This window comes from Salvelinus namaycush, chromosome 13, assembly GCF_016432855.1.
Source record: "Salvelinus namaycush isolate Seneca chromosome 13, SaNama_1.0, whole genome shotgun sequence".
In the NCBI taxonomy this organism is placed as follows: Eukaryota; Metazoa; Chordata; class Actinopteri; order Salmoniformes; family Salmonidae; genus Salvelinus; species Salvelinus namaycush.
In genome coordinates, this window is record NC_052319.1 from 29,743,848 (window position 1) to 29,765,579 (window position 21,732).

The window sequence follows — 21,732 nt, forward strand, 5'->3', positions numbered from 1 at the left end:
AGTTCAACCATCCTTTAAAGTGTTCATGTGCGCATGTGAATTTGTATTTTGGTAACTTACTTTGTCACAGCTGTGTGAGAAGTGTTGCACTCTTCCCCTCTACCACCAGCTAATTCAGTCCAGACCAACCTGAAGTCCAGGAAGTGTTTGTGTTTACTTCCTGGGGTAAGGCTAACCTGGAAGAAGAGATCTCTAAGACCCAAGGCGAAGGAATGGGATAGAGCACTAGGACCACGCATGGTCACGGTCCTAGTGTCAAACTCTTATCTGAACACTTTTGTAAACCTCCACAGCGCAGCGGATACTTTAATTTCCATAGAAGACCTATCTGTTCCTGTTCTGATTAGTTTGCTTTCAGAACTGTCCTCTGGCTTCATTATCCCATCCCTAGCCCTTGTACAGTTAGTTGTTCTTGGTCCCAGATCAGGGATTCTTATTGTAGTCTTTGCTCATGCTGGAGATTCCACACAGTAGTGTCTGAATTGTTAAACAGATGTCAGGTCGTCCTGTTCTCAGTCTCTCAAACACACACACACAAGTATAGAGGCACACACACACACACACACACACACACACACACACACACACACACACACACACACACACACACACACACACACACACACACACACACACACACACACACACACACACACCTCTGAGAAGAACAGCGGTAGATAAAAAGATGGCAGCCAGGGCCCCAGGTGCTAAGTGTTGATTGTTGGAGAGAGAGAGAAGAGGGGGGGGGGGGTCATTGTTCAGAAAGCCAACAGTCTGGGCTCTTCTACACATACACAGGCTCCCCCTGCTCTTCCTCCTCCTCTTCCTCATCCTCTTCCTCCTCAGGGCCCATGCTGCTGGCTCCGCTACTGCTGGGAGGCCCCTGGCTGTGGCTGATCTCAGGGGGCTTGGGGTAGCGGAAGGGGCAGCCGTTGTCGTCAAAAAACCTGCGAAAGGTGAACTCGTAGAAGGCGTGCTCCGGGTGTTTCCCGTGTGGTGTGCAGAGGGTCTCCCAGGCCCGTGTGCTGTCCCCGCTGTCACTCCATGCCCCGGGACCCCCCTCCTCCTCCACTGGGTCGAAGTTGGATGTGTCCATGGGGTGGGCTATCTTGGGCTGGTAGGGGGCGGGCTGGGTGCGCAGGTTGCTGGAGAAGTCCATCTGGTCGAAGAAGGGGTGAGTCTTGATCTCGCCGGCGCCGTTGCTCCCAAGACGCTCCTCAGGGGAGCAGCAGAGACGGCCGATGATGTCGACAGCCTCTGGGCTGAGCTTAACCTGCGGGGGCACCTGCAGCGTGCTCTCCCAGTTTATCACCTGAATAAGAAAGGGAAGGGGGAGACTGTGAGGAAACAGTATGTTTCAGAGCTACAATTGATTAGTTATATGGCATTTCCACATTCTGTAGTTTAGCTGAGCCGTGAGTCGACAGACTACTAACCTTTATCTGTGTCTCGGTGGGTGTCGGGGCCAGGAAGGGTGGGTGTCCCACCAGCATCTCAAAGAGGATCACTCCCACACTCCACCAGTCACACAGCTGGGTGTACCCTGCAGGGACAAGACCACAACCGCTCACTAACAAGACCACAATGTGCTTCTTTATTTATCAAATGTATGACCACTCCATTCCTTCATGTCCAGTATTGCCCTCACCTTTGCGCAGCAGCACCTCAGGGGCGATGTAGTTGGGCGTGCCCACCAGGGAGTGTGCCAGGCAGCGCTGGTGTTGTCGTGTTGCCCGCTGCTCCAGGGTCTGCAGCCGGTCGCCACAACGACAGTTGGACACGTCATCCCAGAAGTCACTGGGCTCCATGCTGTCCTGCCTGATGTGGCTCCCTGGAGAAAGGAAAGGACATTACATATCGATCATATCATATCAAGTAAAAGCTGTCTATACAACAGCACATACACAGTGCAAAAACTTGTCCTTTGTCTTTCCCCTGCTCACCTTTCTGATAGTACTTGGAGTTGTGTGTCCAGCGGAAGCCAGTGCAGAGGCCAAAGTCAGTCAACTTGATGTGTCCGTCCAGGTCGATGAGGATGTTGTCAGGCTTGATGTCGCGGTGGATGAAGCCCATCTTGTGGACACTCTCGATGGCCAGGGTCAGCTCAGCCACGTAGAAGCATGCCAGCGGCTCGGGGAAGACGCCCATGCGGATCAGCAGGCTCATCATGTCTCCTCCGGGGATGTAGTCCATGACGAAGTAGAGGCTGTCACGATCCTGGAACGAGTAGTACAGACGCACCACCCACTCGTTGTCTGCCTCCGCCAGGATGTCACGCTCAGCCTTAGGGTTAGAAACACTTTATTGTCCAATCCACACAAAATGTGGAAATGTGCCTTTGGTGTCACAATAATATTGACATATCATGGAAACATCATCAGGAGCATCTCTTCAGCATGATCATTTGGATTCATCTTACCTTGACATGGGCCACCTGGTTGCGATTGAGCACGTCCTTCTTGCGCAGCGTCTTCATGGCGTACAGGGCTCCCGTGTCCACCTTGCGGGTCAGGCACACCTCGCCGAAGGCCCCGATGCCCAGTGTCTTGATCTTGACAAACATGGCCTTGTCCATTTTGGCACGGCGCAGACGATTGTAGTTGGACTCCTTCTGGTTCAGCATCTTCCTCATCTGCTCCTGCTCGGCCTCTGATAGGCCAGCCTGGAGGAAGGGGAAGAATGTAGAAATAAAGAGGATACGTCGCCCTGGTAAAATCCTGTATATATGTGCCTTATTACAATGATATTATATTTTATATATCTTGAAGTGTTTTATGTTTTGAATGTCTCCATCAACTGTTAATATAAGTCACTAATATATTACCTCACTAATAAAATGCTTTATTTTTTGTGTATTTCATTACAGTCTCAAAAGGAGGTCAAAAGGACTGAACCCTGAGTAAATGTTTTTCTAAATGTTTTGGACAAGCTGTTCTAGGTATTTAGGGTAATCTAGCTGTTGTCTACAACACAGGTCCTCAGGGATAATTCTTCAGATTCATAATCTTTAGGTCTCTCCCTGTCTCACCTTGGACATCTCCTGCTCCAGCTGTAGCCTGCGGTTCAGTTTTTCCTGGTGGGTCTTCATCACATTCTCCACATGCTGCTCCATGTAGAACTTGAAGGCGAAGGGTGAGTAGCTTTTAATGCGCGATTCCCTCTTCTCCTGATCACGCCCGTTCTTCCTCACCGGCACCGGCGATGTCTGGATCTGCTTCTTGTCCTTCACTGCCTTCTCTCCTTTTCCAGACTTGGTCTTCTCTTTCACCTGGCTCTCTTCTGCCTTTCCCCCTCCTCCTCCACTGCCACCGTGTGGCCTAGCAGGGGTGTTGAGGTCTGAGGCCTCCAGGGGCCCTGCCTCTGAAGAAGCCCCAGATATGAGCAGGGTTTTGGGGTAGGGGGGTGGTGGACAGCGGGGCTCCTGGGCAGGCTCCAGAGCGTAGGCCTCTTCAGGCATGTAGGCGAGGGGCTCAGATGCTTCCTGAGCAGCCAACCAGCCAGGGTGACACGGCCCCACAGCTGTCTTCGGCTCGGGCCTCATCACTCGGATGCTCTTTACCGGCTGCTGGATGGGGGGCGACGTCACCGCCGTGATGGTGTTGGGTGGACCCAGGGATGGTTCCTGCTTGCCGGGAGCTGGAGGTACCAAAGTGGGCCGGACGTTGTTGGGGGGCGCTGAGCGGTTGTTAAAGGAGTTGGTCCTGCTGGGGACCCGCACCTCTCCCCGGAATGGCCCCTGAGGCTGGGGCTGCCTGGCTGGAGGGCCCCCCTCAGGCCCCTGGGCCCCGGCCCAGTGGTGTTGGTGCTGCTCGTACAGGTCCAGGTTGAGACTGGCTCTGGAGGGCGTGAGCAGGCCCTGGGGGAGGTCAGAGAAGTCTGGCCCCATGGCAGCGGCAGCTCCACCGGGCGAGCGGGACATCATGTGGACCTGGTGTGAGGTGGGGCTGGACTGCCGGGGGTGTGAGTGGGGCGGTAGGTACAGGTTAGGGGGGTACCCTCCCCCGTTCTGGCCCATGGCCCCTTTAACCTGCATGTTGACGTAGTTGTCGGGCGCCAGCGGTGGCATCTTGTTCTGGAAGGATGCGCTCCTCTTGATGCCGTAGCCCGAGGGCTCCATCATGTGAGGCCGGCCGTGGCTGTAGTCGTAGTGGGGTACGGGGATGGGGCCTCCTGGTGCCTGGGGCTGCAGGGGCTGGCCAGGAACGCTGTAGCCAATCATGGCCTGCTCCATGCTGCCTGGGTAGGCCTTTTGCGGGGCACCTGGGGGGTACATGGGGTTCCCTGGATTGTTCTGGGCGGCCATGGATGGAGGGTAGGCTCCAATACTGGGCGGGCGTCCCATGGGGTTAACCATGGCAGGGCCCTGTGCTGTGCCCGAGGGGGGGATCATGTAGTTCATGACAGGAGGGGCGCCCATGTAGGGCCCCTCTGGCCCATAGCCAGCACCCTCATACATCGGTGCCCCCATCTGGTGGTAGGGAGGCATGGCACCCTCACTTGTTCCCTCCAATGGTGGTCTGTGGTCCATTGAGTTTGGCATGCCCCCTTTGCCTGTGGACAGAAATTATAGTGGTGAGTGAGTTGTCTGGCAAGATGGCGCCGATAGAGATGGCAGCTTCGCTTGAAGTCCTTAGGAAACTGTTGTTTAATGTATTATTTCTTACATTGTTAGCCCAGATAAACCTTAAGTGTTATTACATACAGCCGGGAAGAACTATTGGATATCAGAGAGACGTCAACTAACCAGCACTACAACCAGGAATACCACTTTCCCAAAGCGGCCATCAGATTGTTAAACAGCCATCACTAGCACAGAGGCTGCTGCCTACCTACAGACTTGAAATCGTTGGTCACTTTAATAAATGGAACTATCTATTTTTTACTATCTATTGCATCTTAGCTGCTTTGTCACTGCTCATCCATATATTTTATACTTACGGTATATATTCTCATCCCATTCCTTTACTAGATTGTGTGTATTAGGTTTTGTTGTGGAATTGTTAGATATTACCTGTTAAATACAGCTGCACTGTCGGATCTAGAAGCATAAGCATTTCGCAAGACTCACAATAACATCTGCTAACCATGTGTATGTGACCAATACAATTTGATTTGATTTGAGTTCATATGCTTATTGCAATTTAAACTCTCTGTGCATATATTTAGAATATATGTGCATGGGTTGTGTTACCTGGCGAGGTCTGCTTGATAATCCGGACGATGAGTTCATTGCGTGGGTCCAGGTATCCCATCTTACTGATGTACTCCAGAGCAGCCTCAATGTTTCTGCTGCCCGTCTGCTTCAGAGCCCGCACCGCCATTTCCTGGTGGCAAAACAACAAATAATGGTGTCTAACAGACATTATAAACTGAGTGGTTCGAGCCCTGAATGCTGATTGGCTGACAGCCGTGGTATATCACGGGTATACCACGGTTATGACAAAACATTTATTTTTACTGCTCTAATTACATTGGTAACCAGTTTATAATAGCAATAAGGCACCTCAGGGATTTGTGGTATATGGCCAATATACCACGACAAAGGGCTGTATCCGAAGAACAGCCCTTAGCCGTGGTATATTGGCCATATACCACACCCCCTCGGGCCTTATTGCTTAATTAAGTAAATCAATGTGACTGATGAAGATCGTCCATCTCATTTTGGGGAACAGATTGCATTGTCTCTATTATTTTAGAGCTAAACAGTGTATAGTGTCTTCTATTGTCATTGTCTCTTCTATTGTAACCCACGCACACATCAGGTGACGATAAAAACAGCCCCCCAGCAGGCATTGCACCTGCATCCTCTTCTCCTGGGGTCATGCACCAGCCACTTCCTGAGCCTGCCTCACACACACACACACAACAACAAAGAACACAGAGAACTGAGAACATACAACCTTTAACATTCTTTCAACATTCCAATAGTAGGCTATTTTTATGACAAGGACCTCTACAGTGATAGTTCAGCACCATACTCCAGTACTTATTTTAGTTTTTGTATAATGATCATGCAGGTTATCCTGCTATTTTCACACTGGCTGATAGGCAGAGTACAAATAACAACAGGCATTCAACATCAGTGAGTGAGAGGTGAAAATAAACATGACAAACGCGGTGACCGTTCTTTAACTAGGCGACAGACACCTACATGAGGAAATATCCCTGAATAGCATATGACCTCACTCGAAATGACCCTCAGTCAAGACAGGCATTCAGCCCACACCTCTAACTGACCAGTGGAGGCGAACTCAAACCAAATACTACTGTTCATCTGAAATGGCTACCTAACGTTGTTGTTTAAAACATATACATTAAATCAAGGAAATAAACTAGTGCCAAGGCAATTTTCAAAAGTGGACTGAAGTGGACTTTAAACTAGTTTAAACGGTGTAATGCAGCCATTCCGTGTCCACAGATTCTGAGACCGACCGGGTGCTTTCATTTGCAGGGAGGAAACTTAGTCAAACATAAATGTGTTTAAAAAAAGGGCTGCATAGCAACAGTGGGCATATTCAGCTCTCAGAGCCAGGAAACGCTGGAGCCACAGATGTTCTACACATTCTGTGTGTTTGTGTGTGTGTGTGTGTGTGTGTGTGTGTGTGTGTGTGTGTGTGTGTGTGTGTGTGTGTGTGTGTGTGTGTGTGTGTGTGTGTGTGTGTGTGTGTGTGTGTGTGTGTGTGTATGCGTGTCCATCTGAGAGTGGGCCTGCCAATACGACTGAACCAAAATACACTCTTTCCCTCCCTCCCTCTCCCTCACTCATAAGACACACACATTTGCACACCCCCATTAGCGCTGCTCACATATTAGCACACACACACACGTGCATGCACTCGCACACACAGGAAACCAAATATAAACATTCATGTCTGTTTATGGTCACTCTATGGTGACTGTGTGTTGGATTCCACCATAGCTAAAGGAGAGTGCTGACTAGCTGCCTGGTTTCCATGCTAATGTGAAAGCTTTACTCCCTCAGAAACCTCCATCTCTCTTTTTCTCTCCCCCTTATCCTTTCCTAAGTTTATTTCTCTCTTGCTCACTCTCTCGCCCTTCCTCTCTGTCTATTGCTTTTCTCGCCCCCTCCCATCCTTTTCTTTCCCATTCTCTCTCCCCTTCCCTCTCTACTCTGTGCCGAGACTGAAACTGGGTGGAGGCTGACTGCTGTGGACAGCCTGGTGGTGCGTTGCGTTCCAACTCTGACCTCCAATGTCATGGTGACAGATGTTCCCAACATTCCACAAGCCAGGAAGCAAAGAATTCCAGATATTTGGAAATCTGTATTTTTCGGTGTCTGACTTACTATTTCTAGGCTGGACACATTACATTTTCAACAATGCTTTTTCTGATAAAAATTAGTTCATTGCATCCGCCGTGGAGCCCAGTTTCATAATATTACCATATGTCCCAGCTGCTTGCCGTAGTTTTGAAGTAATCACGAAAAACAGGCCTTATTTTAGGGCATTTTTCACCCTGCCAGCTCCTATTAGTTCTATTGAGCACCGTGGCACCAACTCGCCTTCCGAACGTTCTATTCCCAGCTTATTGTTCTACGTCGCAATGCCTGCTTTGCTATTGTTGGCAATGAGACCTGCCCACGTTGCTGGTAGTTCAAATGTAAACAACATCAAAAAATTACTCCTGGAACTCTGAGATCGTCCCATTGTTTCCTATAGGGAAATATAGGTATATCTCGCAATGTGTATATTTAGATTCTTTCAAATTGGACACCATTTTAATCGTGAGAATCTCTTTTTTCTAATTATGTAAGGCTCGGCAGCGTACTCCATTGTCATCGATCGCTAGACCAGAATTTTTTATGCAGACATAAGCACACTTGGCACCATCGAGGTGCGGATGTTTACTTTCTACACAAGGTGTTATTTTTCAGTTTCGTCCTTAGAACAGATTGTAGTGGTAAAATAAAAAGGGATACATTTTTTGGTGCCATTTAGGCAAAATGGAATTCTAAGCATCAGAAGTCAGAAGAGGCTCTGCAAACGTTTCATTCCATTAATTTGCTATGGGTTTGCACTAGTGTTTCAACTTAGCCAACGTTCTTTTGCCATTTTTCAGCCTTGGGTGAATTTTGACTCGTTCTATTGTCCAGCCTACCATTTCTCTTCTTCCCCCTCTCTTTCTCAGTCTCTCGCTTACTCTCTCCTCTCTGTATGTTTGTCTTCTTGACTCTTATGTGGCTTCCAACCTACAATATCCTCCGCCACATTTGCACCCTTGTCATAATGGTTACAGCCACAAGCCAAGGAGTTATCCCAAACACAATCACATGCCAAAACATCTCGGACGGCACTGACAGTAGGCACACACACTCAACTCTTACTCTGAGAGGAAGGCTGTTCTTTTATATTTGTTTTATCTTTGACCTAATTCTGCAACACATTCCACTATGGGAAATGAAACCCATATGGGAGACCTTTAGAGAGCGGAGTCTGGATGGACAGGCCGAGAGAGAGTGACATCAATAGGCCTGTGGAACAACAGATAGTGCTCCGCCATCCTCTCCTTCTATTAATCAAACACACACACACACACACACACACACACACACACACACACACACACACACACACACACACACAAGGCCTATGTCACGTCCTGTTAACCTCATCGTTAAATAAACGCGGCAGCCTCGTCGTTTCATACGTCGGCGGTTTAATACGCTTAGCGTGCATAAGATTCCTGTCTCCATTCCATTTTGGACGGCCTATAATACAGTAATATTGGAGCCGCTGTACACATGAAGGAAGGAAGGTGGCAGAGGAGAGGAAAGAGCTCCTCCACACTCCGGCGGTTCCCCCTCGCTTCCCCACCAAAACATTCCCTCCTTTACAGTGATTATGTAACGGCGCGTCTGGTAAGAATCAGGCCAGCGGGCCCGTGGGGGTGGAGGTGGGTTGAGACCAAATGGGCCACTCACTACGGCGGCCATTACAGCTGTGGAATGTTGGGAAAACAAGGGCCCACGCTCAGTGGTCTGCTCAGTGGACACAGCCCTAGGACAAACACATACTCACAGTGACAGGTGACTGCCGCATCGCTCATTGAGACACCATTACCTATAATCCATCAGTGTCAAAATCAGTAGGCAGGAAAAGAGAGAAATGTTTTGCCTGTACAATATAAACTTGTCCAATTATTTTCATTGTCAGTTTATCCTTCTGCTTGTGTCTATAAATGCAACAAATAAATATTTAAAGCTAATGAGAGGAGAATAAATGGGATATAGAATACAGAGAGAGAGAGAGAGAGAGGCCAGATTGTCTGTGGCGACGCGATGGAAGCAGATGGAACTGTTCCACCCTGCTACCATTGAATCGCCACTTCCTGTTTGTATTGACAGTGCTCCCTCTCTCTCTCTCTCTCTCTGGTCTGAGCCATTCAGAGGAACTAGAGGCCAAACCACACTTACTACACTGTAACTACACACTAACTACGCTATTACTACATGCTAACTACACACTAACTATACACAAACTAACTACACATTCCTAGTCCTACAGGAGCAGTAAAAATCTGTGTGTGTACTAACAAGAACAAGCCGTACCAAAGGACACCTGCAAGCACACAACAGCTTTCTGATAACTTAAATCGATATGTTTATTGATGTGGCTTGCATCTCTCTCGCTCTCCCTCTCTCAGTAGTTTTCTCAGTAGTTTTGTGCACGGGCTTGAGTTAAGCATTCTTTAGATGCCGAGTCCTGCAACCCCAGGGCCTGTACTCAGGCCTGTCCTAAAGCCTTCAACCACAAAGGCATAGTACTGAGTCTGGTTATAGTGACCTGTCTCTGGCCAATCCAAGAGCTATAAAACACAGAGTCAAAACTGAGCCCTTTAAAAATGACTGTCACGACTTCCGCCGAAATTGGTGCCTCTCCTTGTTTGGGCGGCGTTTGGCGGTCGTCGTCACCGGCTTTCTAGCTACCACTGATCCACGTTTCTTTTTTCCATTTGTTATGTCTTGATTGTACACACCTGGTTCCCATTACGTTATTATTATTTCCCTATTTAACCCTCTGGTTCTCATTATGTTTTGTGCGTGATTGTTCCTGGTTTTGTGTTAGTCTTTTGTGTTAGGGTTTGTTATCCCTGTGTGGATTTATTGGCTGATTATTTTTCTACGTTATTTTACTCAGTTCTGTGTCCTGTGCCTGATTCCGTCCTCACCTCTGCACAACTGACACTTGACAATGGCCTGATCTTAGGCCAGTTATGAGTGTTTAAAGAGCGATTGAACTATGTTGCACAGTCTGATCCGTATTATTCAGAAATACTCTGATATATATTAATGATAGAATATGCTTATTTTCCTGTAATAAGGCTTTCCATATCTGAACTATAGTAGTATAGTAAAGGCTTTATTTCTTTAGGTGAAAGGTGAGCATGTATGAGCTGACATCATTTCCTGTGGAAACACTACCTGTCCTCTTCTTCCATCTCCTAACCTCTCCTTCTCTCTTTTTTCCTCTCCTATTCTCTCTCAGGTGTGAAGATGTTCACTCGCTCGTTCCGAAAGAGGATAAAGAAACTAGCGCCAAGCGGATTGTTCAATTCGCCTGATATTTCTGCACTCCGAATTATGTAATAGAGGTCGACCGATTATGATTTTTCAACGCCGATACCGAATATTGGAGGACCAAAAAAATCCGATACCGATTAATCGGCCGATTTTTTAAAATGTATTTATTTATTTATTTGTAATAATGACAATTACAACAATACTGAATGAACACTTTTATTTTAACTTAATATAATACATCAATCAAATCAATTTAGCCTCAAATAAATAATGAAACATGTTCAATTTGGTTTAAATAATGCAAAAACAAAGTGTTGGAGAAGAAAGTAAAAGTGCAATATGTGCCATGTAAAAAATCTAACGTTTAAATTCCTTGCTCAGAACATGAGAACATATAAAAGCTGGTGGTTCCTTTTAACATGAGTCTTCAATATTCCCAGGTAAGAAGTTTTAGGTTGAGGTTATTATTGGAATTATAGGACTATTTCTCTCTATACCATTTGTATTTCATATACCTTTGACTATTGGATGTTCTTATAGGCACTTTAGTATTGCCAGTGTAACAGTATAGCTTCCGTCCCTCTCCTCGCCCCTACCTGGGCTCGAACCAGGAACACATCGACAACAGCCACCCTCGAAGCATCGTTACCCATCGCGCCACAAAAGCCGTGGCCCAACTACTCCAAGTCTCAGAGCGAGTGACGTTTGAAACGCTATTAGCGCGCACCCCGCTAACTAGCTAGCCATTTCACATCGGTTACACCAGCCTAATCTCGGGAGTTGATAGGCTTGAAGTCATAAACGGCGCAATGCTTGAAGCACAGCAAAGAGCTGCTGGCAAATGCACGAAAGTGCTGTTTGAATGAATGCTTACGAGCATGCTGCTGCCTACCACCACTCAGTCAGACTGCTCTATCAAATATCAAATCATAGACCTAATTATAACATAATAACACACAGAAATACGAGCCTTAGGTCATTAATATGGTCAAATCCGGAAACTATCATTTAGAAAATAAAACGATTATTCTTTCATTGAAATAAAGAAACGTTCCGTATTTTATCTAACGGGTGGCATCCATAAGTCAAAATATTCCTGTTATATTGCACAACCTTCAATGTTGTGTCATAATTACATAAAATTCTGGCAAATAAGTTCGCAACGAGCCAGGCGGCCCAAACTGTTGCATATACCCTGACTGCGTGCAATGAACGCAAGAGAAGTGACACAATTTCCCTAGTTTAATATTGCCTGCTAACATGAATTTCTTTTACCTAAATATGCAGGTTTAAAAATATATACTTCTGTGTATTGATTTTAAGAAAGGCATTGATGTTTATGGTTAGGTACATTCGTGCAACGATTATGCTTTTTTCGCAAATGCGCTTTTGTTAAATCATCCCCCATTTGGTGAAGTTAGCTGTCTTTGTTAGGAAGAAATAGTCTCCACAGTTCGCAACGAGCCAGGCGGCCCAAACTGCTGCATATAGCCTGACTCTGTTGCACAGAACGCAAGAGAAGTGATACAATTTCCCTAGTTAAAAGAAATTCATGTTAGCAGGCAATATTAACTAAATATGCAGGTTTAAAAATAGCTAGCACCTTACCTTGGCTCCTTGCTGCACTCGCATAACAGGTAGTCAGCCTGCCACGCAGTCTCCTCGTGGAGTGCAATGTAATCGGCCATGATCGGTGTCCAAAAATGCAGATTACCGATTGTTATGAAAACTTGAAATCGGCCCTAATTAATCGGCCATTCCGATTAATCGGTCGATCTCTATTATGTAACCATTGTACTGTACTCTTGGCAGAGAAAGGTTGTAGTGTATCATTGAATTATTATGACAGTGAATGGGGCTTTCTACCGCCACATTAGTGAGTTACTGTATGTTAACCACTAACACACGTGACTATAGAACCAGCAATCAAGCAAAGACATTAATACAGACCAGAGCAGTTTCTTCCACTTGAGAGCAAGCGCACACACACACACTCCCCAGTCCTCACCTGGTCACAGCCAGCATTGACCAGCTCCTGCAGCATCTGTCGGTTGACGTCTCCAGCGGGGTGGGCAGAGCCAGAAGAGGGTCCAGACTTGTATTCAAACGGCCTAAGGGACTTGCGGATCTCCCTCAGAGCATTCTGGTAATTGTTGAACTTCTGAGGGGGCCGGTGCTGCTGCTGGCGACTGCCGGGGTCTTTGCTCTTGCTTTCGGCCCCGCGGCCCCCCTCGCCCCGGGAGCTGCCCCCGTGGAGGGCCTGGCTCATCAGCTTGGCCGGCTGCTTCAGCCCCTCCTTGATCTCCTGGAGGCGCTGGCGCGTGTTGCCCATGTACGGAGCAGCGGGAAACGTCTTGGGCCTCATGACACTCCCGTTTTAGTCTATGGAACACACACTCAAATTCTCACCCAAAAACTGACACACACACACACACTCCGAAGCTGTGCAAAGATATGTGAGATTGGGATTCCTCTTTCTCTCTCTGTATTACTGTTTTTGTTTGTCTCTGTGTGGCTGGCTCCTACTGATAGGAATCCCACTGGCGTGCCATGGTGTGTGTGTTTTAGGGGTCACATTCCTCCTTATTCCAAGTCATGTGAGGGGTGACAAGGGTACCCTTGCCCCAAACCGTTCTGGCTCCCATCTGCGCCTGTGGAGCAAGATCAGAACAGAAAATGTTACTGAACTGTCACTGTAAGGGTACGGTGTGTGTGGTCGGGTTGTGGTCATGGTGGCATAGGGTCATATTAGTTACACACGTCTCATCCACTGTGTGTGAAATGCTCCTGTGTGATCTAATATTAACACCCCTTTACGGTTTTATCTTCAAGAACATTGTCTACATTCTATCGTGGCAATGCTACTCTCCGGGGCAGAATATAGGAGGTGTGAATGAAGTATGTCTCTGTTCACAATCACGCTGAATAAGCGGCAACAACAATGTATTATCACTGTGTAATCGTGTAACAGCTTTTGTGGTGTAAAACACCGTATTACACATGTTCACTTATGACAATGACTAAAATATAGTTGTTTAGCTTGGACTGAGAGACCACCAGACGAGTATGCTTGGTAGGCCTTGAGGCCTGGGATAGCTTTGAACAGTGGCATCCCCTTGGTCCATCTAAATCAGGACACTACTCTCACACACACTCTCTCTCTCTCATCATGGGTTGAAAAAGGCATTTTTGGGGTTTGGATGTTTGAGGCGTTTTCTGACACAATCACAGCACTCACTGTGAGTCTAGAGAGTTTTCCGAAACAAACACATATTTGGGACGGTAGTGCCAAGCTCCACAACAAGTTGCCCAATCTCCAGAATCTTTAGCCTCAGTTCCCATTGTTGTGATGCTTTGAGCGCCGCGTCCACCCATAGAGCATTCCATTCCACAAGTAAAGACAAGAAAGCTCATATCATTCCATCACGGGGCAGAGAGGACCAAAATAAACAACAGAAACATGGATTTCCCCTAATGAACAACAGACAGAGGAGGGTAGAGACATGGTCTCCTGAATGTTTAAAAAACACTAGTAGGAGCAGCTTCTGGCCAGCAGTTGGAATGGTAGTTGACATAGTACTGATGTGTATAGTGTATATAGGGTACAGATGAATCATTGATCACTCATGAACTGCACTTTTCTACCTGTATATGTCCTCCTCTATGCTTGATTATGTGTTTTTATGTATGCACAGTGCCACAAACAAAATTTGTGAAGCAAAAGGCCTTTGTGGCACTGACTGATTAGAGACACCTGTACTGTTAATCACACAGGATCTCCTATGGGAAACAACTGGCTCTGATGTTTGGAATGGTGGCTGCAAAAAAAATGATCCTCACAGAATGGAAGTCACCCACCCCCCTTGCTTCAGTAGATGGCTAGCAGAAATGATTAACACCATTCACTTGGAAAATATATTTTTTTTTAGGAGCAACTCCTCCAGCAGATATCTCAAGGTTTGGGTTCTGTTTCTGGACCGTCTGGACAGAGACTGACTGTGAACACTGACTAGGATTCAAATATATCTGCAGAAAGAACATGGTGTCAACTATGATGTCACCTCAAAAATATATATTCTGGTTATTTAACTACAGTGGGTGAAGTGGATTTACATCCGGTAACGAAATTCCATCATGGGTCCCTGATCTGTACTATACAGAAATGCATAATTATGGATATGAATATCATTCTCTTCATGGTGATGTATGCTAACTAGGTAAAGAAAGGTAGAAATATGTAATATCCTTATTGCATGTTTGGGTATTATTCTACACACTGGATATTATTCTAATGAGCTCTCCCACCAAAGAAGATCACCTTTGGTTACTCCGCACCAGACCAAATCTGAATCAATCATTGACATCTGTGTTTCACAAGTTTGGACATTACAAACATACAGTACAGTAGATATGATCAGTACAGTACAGTACATTATACAGTACTCAGTCACACTTTATTTGGATAGTCCGGATAGTCCATTTGTAGATGCTTTACAGATGGTCATACTGTCAACAAACTATCTGTCAACAAACTATCTGTTGATATGCAACTGTTTGCTAAGGTTACGGTTAGGTATAGAATAAGGATAAGGGTTAAGGTTAGGGCTAGGGTAAGGGTTAAGTCAAGTGTAGGGTTAGGATAAGGGTTAAGGTTAGGGCTAGGGTAAGGGTTAAGTCAAGTGTAGGGCTAGGGTAAGGGTTAAGGTTAGGGCTAGGGTAAGGGTTAAGTCAAGTGTAGGTTTAGGATAAGGGTTAAGGTTAAGGTTAGGGTTAGTAGATGCTGAAATGTAACTGATAGTCTGTAGAGCATCTACAAATGAACTATTCAAATAAAGTGCTACCCTCTACTCTAGTGTGCTCTACTGTACCGTAGAGAAATCTACTCTACTTTTCTTGACTGTACTATTCTCTACTGTACTCTGCTGTCCAAACTTGTGAAACATAGATGTCTATGAATGGTTCAGATTTGGTCCGGCCAGGGCAGAACGACCAAATTTTAACCACTTTTCAATGTCCGTGATCAGTGGGTGAGGATGCTTGTTACAGTAAATGGATAGAGGGTAGGTGGTAGGTGTCAGTATGAGCCGGAGGTGACATTAACACAGAGAGAGAGAAAGAGGTTGTCCAGACTGTTTTTAGTCTTGCTTTTACCACCAGACGACAGAAAGAGTAAGAAAACAGCGATGAGCTGAACACAACAGCATGCCAGTGGAAGGGAGGACATTAGCAGGTGACCCAACTGTGGTTTGTGACTACCATGATTTCCCATTGTAGCCAATTCAATTGCATTAAATCTGATACTGATATTTTGGTAATTCCGTTACCGATTTGTTAACAGAATTATGAGTTTTAATCACTTAATAATTCATAAACAAACTTGATATACAGTACCAGTCAAAAGTTTGGACGCACCTACTCATTCAAGGGTTTTTCTTTATTTTTACTATTTTCTGCATTGTAGAATAATAGGGAAGACATCAACACCATGGAATAACACATATGGAATCATGTAGTTACCAAAACAAAAAAGTGTTATATATTTTATATTGAAGAATCTCAAAAGTAGCCACCCTTTGCCTTGATGACAGCTTTGCACACTCTTGGCATTCTCTCAAACAGCTTCATGAGGTCGTCACCTGTAATGCAATTAAATTAACAGGTGTGCCTTGTTAAAAGTTAATTTGTGGAATTTCTTTCCTTCTTAATGTGTTTGAGACAATCAGTTGTGTTGTGACAAGGTAGGGGTGGTATACAGAAGATAGCCATATTTGGTAAATGACCAAGTCCATATTACGGCAAGAACAGCTCAAACAAGCAAAGTGAAATGACAGTTCATTATTACTTTAAGACATGAAGGTCAGTCAATACGGAACATTTCAAGAACTTTGAAAGTTTCTTCAAGTGCAGTCGCAAAAACCATCAGGTGCTATGATGAAACTGGCTCTCATGAGGACCGCCACAGGAAAAGAAGACCCAGAGTTACCTCTGCTGTAGAGGATAAGTTATGTAGAGATAACTGCACCTCAGATTGCAGCCCAAATAAATGCTTCACAGAGTTCAAGTAACAGACACATCTCAACTTCAACTGTTCAAAGGAGACTGCCTGAATCAGGCCTTTATGGTCAAATTTCTGGAAAGAAACCACTACTAAAGGACACCAATAAGAAGAAGAGACTTGATTGGCCCAAGAAACACGAGCAATGGACGAGCAGTGGAAATCTGTCCTTTGGTCTAATGAGTCCAAATTGGAGATTCTTGGTTCCAACCTCCATGTCTTTGTGAGATGCAGAGTAGATGAACGGATGATCTCTGCATGTGTGGTTCCCACCGTGAAACATGGACAAGGAGGTGTGATGGTGCTTTGTTGGTGACACTGTCAGTGATTTATTTAGAATTCAAGGCACACTTAACCAGCATGGCTACCACAGCATTCTGTAGCGATAAGCCATCCCATCTGGTTTGCACTTAGTGGGACTATCATTTGTTTTTCAACAGGACAATGACCGAACACACTTCCAGTCTGTGTAAGGGCTATTTGACTAAGAAGGAGAGTGATGGAGTGCTGCATCAGATGACCTGGCCTCCACAATCACCGGACCTCAACCCAATTGAGATGGTTTGGGATGAGTTGGACCTTAGAGTGAAGGAAAAGCAGCCAACATGTGCTCAGCATATGTGGGAACTCCTTCAAGACTGTTGCAAAAGCATTCCTCATGAAGCTGGTTGAGAGAATGGCAAGAGTGTGCAAAGCTGTCATCAAGGCAAAGGGTGGCTACTTTGAAGAATCTCAAATATAAAATATATTTTGATTTGTTTAACACTTTTTTGGTTACTACATGATTCCATATGTGTTATTTCATAGTTTTGATGTCTTCACTATTATTCTACAATGTAGAAAATAGTAAAAATAAAGAAAAACCCTTGAATGAGTAGGGTGTGTACAAACTTTTGACTGGTACTGTAAATAAAACACTAACAAATTGGTAGGCCTACCTTTAATTGTTACTTCTGTAAAATGTCATCATCCTCCCTCCTTATGAGGGAGAGAAATGAGAAACTATCTTAAAGATGCGGGTTTTTGTGACAAAATTACAAGGCACAAAGCAATGATTCTTAAACTTACAGAAGGCAAATCATTTTTCCAAAACGAAATATAAGAGTTGATATTTGTTGACAGGGGTCTTTACTTCAACATTATTGTGTGTTGATGTATGTATGATACCTTTTAAGACTCTTTCTGGTAGATGTTGTCTAAGATCCCCTTTACACCTGTTTTACCAGAAATCAAAGCCTTTGCATTTTCCTAATGTTTGGGATGGAACATGGTTGAAAAATGTGAATATAATTTTATTTCTCAAAAATATACTCTTAGCTTTCATTTGACACCCAATTGGACATGCTCCTATGAACGTCACGTTGGTGCTCACAGGTCCTTTGGGATGGAAATGCCCTGGCCTGTCTTTACCAATGAGGTCCTCAGTCTGCAATGCCTGATAATAATGTCTGAGTGGTTGTGGTTGGGATCCAATATTTGATTACATGTGGAGACACAAGTCACACAACGGTAACAGAAAAGTACAGAGATCCTTTCAAACATGTAAAACATAAACAAGTTAACTTGAATGCTACCATTCATCACATTGAAGCTGTTGCTATAGATCCAACCTATATTTAGGTTGGAATGAAAGTATATTTATTTTGACGAGATTACTTTGATTCAAGTTATTTTAATCAAGAAGTCAATAATGTAAACAAATACAGTCGGCTAATATCTGATCTCCTGATGCGAGATGTAGGTTTGCAGTGAATGTTACACATTAATTCTATTGAATTCAAGTCAGATTCCCAGACAGTAACACATAATGCACATAATACAATAAGCCAGTCTTATCAATACAATCAATACTCACAGGCTTTTATCAATAGATAACATCTGATCCGGTTAGAATATGACTTTTAAAATGTATGCTACAGTCACAATTAAACGAATGGGCTATTCATTGTAATACCTGCATAATAGTACTTTTTTATTATCTAGCCTGTATTAACATTTTTGTAACATTATTTGTGTGCCTGTTATGTTGTTTAAAGGTAGACCTAGAACAAGGTTCCTACCTTGAACCTCGTGTGTTATTGCACACCTGAATGAAACGCATGGTTGCATCAGTGTCAATCTATTAGCCTGCTGTACTAAACTGATAATTTGGCATACACTACGCAAACTACTCTTAAACAGTTAAATTGTGGCAGTTTAAAACAAGTATTTATATAGAAAGTTATTCCATTATAAGTTACAGAAATAAAATGTCCAAACTTAATAAACAATCAGTGAGAAGTTTCTGCTATTCAAAAGTTTATCAAACAGCATCATAAAAAAATCTGGACATTAAGGACAATTGTGCACATCACACAAAAAGACAGACTATTTGCAGCCCGTTTACAGAATGAGAGACCATTATGGAATTAAATAATTCACCAAACATTTAATGCAACCAGAAACATCCTAAGAATCCATATTCATCTCAAAGAAACATTTTAAGACACATTCGTGTTTCAAAGGTACATTTCAACACTTTTAACACGTCATTTAAATATTATTTTGCCACGCTTAAGACCCCCTCCCACCCTAGCCTTTAGTGAAAACAAAACCATTGTAAAATGACATTTGTTTCAATATCCTAAACACATTGATCACGTCATGGGTTTTCTTGTCGAGGTTGTGATTAATTAGAACATTTCGAGACTGAAAAAGATTGTGGGGCCTTCTCAACTTTGCGTTGGAAGTTTTAAGATCTATCGGCCGATCTGAGCGCAACTCTGCAGCCTGGAGCAGCCCGACATTCCAATGTAGGGAGAATTTCAGTCCCAGCAGTCTCTTCCTCTGGCCGAAAGCTAGTCGCGTTGGAAGAAATCCGAGGCTTTATCTTCAATTTACATAAATGTCAGTACTGAAAAGAACATTTATCTTTGTGTTTTCATCAAAATAGTTAGGCTTTCCCAAAATATGATTAAGATTTGAACTTACCATGTGATAGAAGTATCATTCAGCTTTAATCCGAGAAAGAATCCAACCAAATACGCTTTTCGGGAAAACTTTATATCCAATCCTTTGTTGCACAATCCATACGATAATGTACGAACTTTTTCAACGGTAGGCTCGAGTAAATATCATGAGAAGAGACTCCATTTTCTCCCAACTACAGGCAGAATTAGAATGCAGTACAAAGTTGGACACTTACTGCATTGTTAACATTCCTGGAGTCACGTGAGGGACCAATGCACGTCAGCACCGCACATATTCTAGGCGGGGCTTCCTAATAAAACTTGGCATTGATTCTTGCATCCAGTAAAAACCCTGGTTTTAATGTCTATTGCAAAACCACTGTAAAACAAAATGTGTACATTTCTAAGGAGAATCCGAACACTCAAAACCATTCAATATATATATTTTATTTTCATAGGCAAATAAACACAACCAATAACCCTTGACATCAAAGGCCAGGATGCTGACAGTTTGCATCATGGAGTGCCTTTCGATACTGTTAATCACTTTTTATTGATTCAAAGATTGTCTGCAATCGGTATGGACGAGGTGAAAGGTGTCCCACAGGGTTCGGTTTTAGGTCCTGTACATTTTACTGTCTATATAAACAATGTTGGTCTATCTGCAAAACATTGTGTATGCTATTTCCCCCAAGGTTGACCAGGCTGTTTCAGAGTTTCAATTTAGATCTACCAGATCTGGTACCTGGTCTCAGGGATGGCTAACTCTAGAGATCCCTTCAATCGGAGTTGGGTAGATGTGCTTTTTGTTTTTTTTGCAACTTATGTGTGGAATGTCCAATGCACTTTAAAATTGGAGGAATTTGTGCCTCTAGGGCAAGTGTCCCCAATTTTTTCTTGAGAGGATGGTCGGGCTGGAACATAATTATAAATCATTTGTAGGCCTACACTGCAAATTGACTGCAAGAAGCCCAAAAAAACAGATATAGTAGTTGACAAAACCTTGATTACATTGGGATACGTTCACATATCCCTCTTGGGAACAGATACTTGGGAACAGATTTCCTCAATTAAAATCACTAAGTTCCTGGTAATTTTATAGTCTTATGTCGAACAACAAAAATGTATATATATATACGTATATACAGTTGAAGTCGGAAGTTTACATACACATAGGTTGGAGTCATTAAAACTAATTTTTCAACCACTCCACAAATTTCTTGTTAAATCAAATCAAATCAAATTTTATTTGTCACATACACATGGTTAGCAGATGTTAATACGAGTGTAGCGAAATGCTTGTGCTTCTAGTTCCGACAATGCAGTAATAACCAACGAGTAATCTAACCTAACAATTTCACAACAACTACCTTATACTCACAAGTGTAAAGGGATGAAGAATATGTACATAAAAATATATGAATGAGTGATGGTACAGAACAGCATAAGCAAGGTGCAGTAGATGGTATCGAGTACAGTATATACATATGAGATGAGTAATGTAGGGTATGTAAACATTATATAAAGTGGCATTGTTTAAAGTGGCTAGTGATTTTTTTTTTTACATTATTAAAGTGGGTGGAGTTGAGTCAGTATGTTGGCAGCAGCCACTCAATGTTAGTGGTGGCTGTTTAACAGTCTGATGGCCTTGAGATAGAAGCTGTTTTTCAGTCTCTCAGTCCCTGCTTTGATGCACCTGTACTGACCTCGCCTTCTGGATGATAGCGGGGTAAACAGGCAGTGGCTCGGGTGGTTGTTGTCCTTGATAATCTTTATGGCCTTCCTGTGACATCGGGTGGTGTAGGTGTCCTGGAGGGCAGATAGTTTGCCCCCGGTGATGCGTTGTGCAGACCTCACTACCCTCTGGAGAGCCTTACGGTTGTGGGCGGAGCAGTTGCTGTACCAGGCGGTGATACAGCCAGACAGGATGCTCTCGATTGTGCATCTGTAAAAGTTTGTGAGTGCTTTTGGTGACAAGCCGAATTTCTTCAGCCTCCTGAGGTTGAAGAGGCGCTGCTGCGCCTTTTCACCACGCTGTCTGTGTGGGCGGACCAATTCAGTTTGTCCGTGATGTGTACGCCGAGGAACTTAAAACTTACTACCCTCTCCACTACTGTTCCCGTCGATGTGGATAGTGGGGTGCTCCCTCTGCTGTTTTCTGAAGTCCACAATTATCTCCTTTGTTTTGT

General features: G+C 44.3%; 1 protein-coding gene across 1 annotated transcript; it reads right to left on the reverse strand.

The window, feature by feature from the left end:
* Window positions 1–591: 591 nt before the first annotated feature.
* On the reverse strand, window positions 592–19,765 carry lats2 (large tumor suppressor kinase 2). The gene is made up of 9 exons (XM_039007066.1): window positions 19,566–19,765; window positions 12,549–13,191; window positions 5,192–5,324; window positions 3,029–4,551; window positions 2,420–2,662; window positions 1,944–2,283; window positions 1,649–1,831; window positions 1,437–1,543; window positions 592–1,312 (listed from the first exon to the last, which is right to left on the reverse strand). Exons 2-9 carry the CDS (start codon window positions 12,903–12,905, stop codon window positions 785–787), a joined length of 3,414 nt encoding a protein of 1,137 aa, XP_038862994.1. The 5' UTR covers window positions 12,906–13,191; window positions 19,566–19,765; the 3' UTR covers window positions 592–784.
* Window positions 19,766–21,732: the final 1,967 nt, after the last annotated feature.

Coding starts and splice junctions, on each gene's coding strand:
- lats2 (XM_039007066.1), bottom strand. CDS start 12,905: ATGAGGCCCAAGACGTTTCCCGCTGCTCCGTACATGGGCAACACGCGC. Junction 5,325..12,548: donor TCAATGCTGGCTGTGACCAG/GTGAGGACTGGG, acceptor TTTTGCCACCAG/GAAATGGCGGTGCGGGCTCT. Junction 1,544..1,648: donor TGAGGTGCTGCTGCGCAAAG/GTGAGGGCAATA, acceptor TTGTCCCTGCAG/GGTACACCCAGCTGTGTGAC.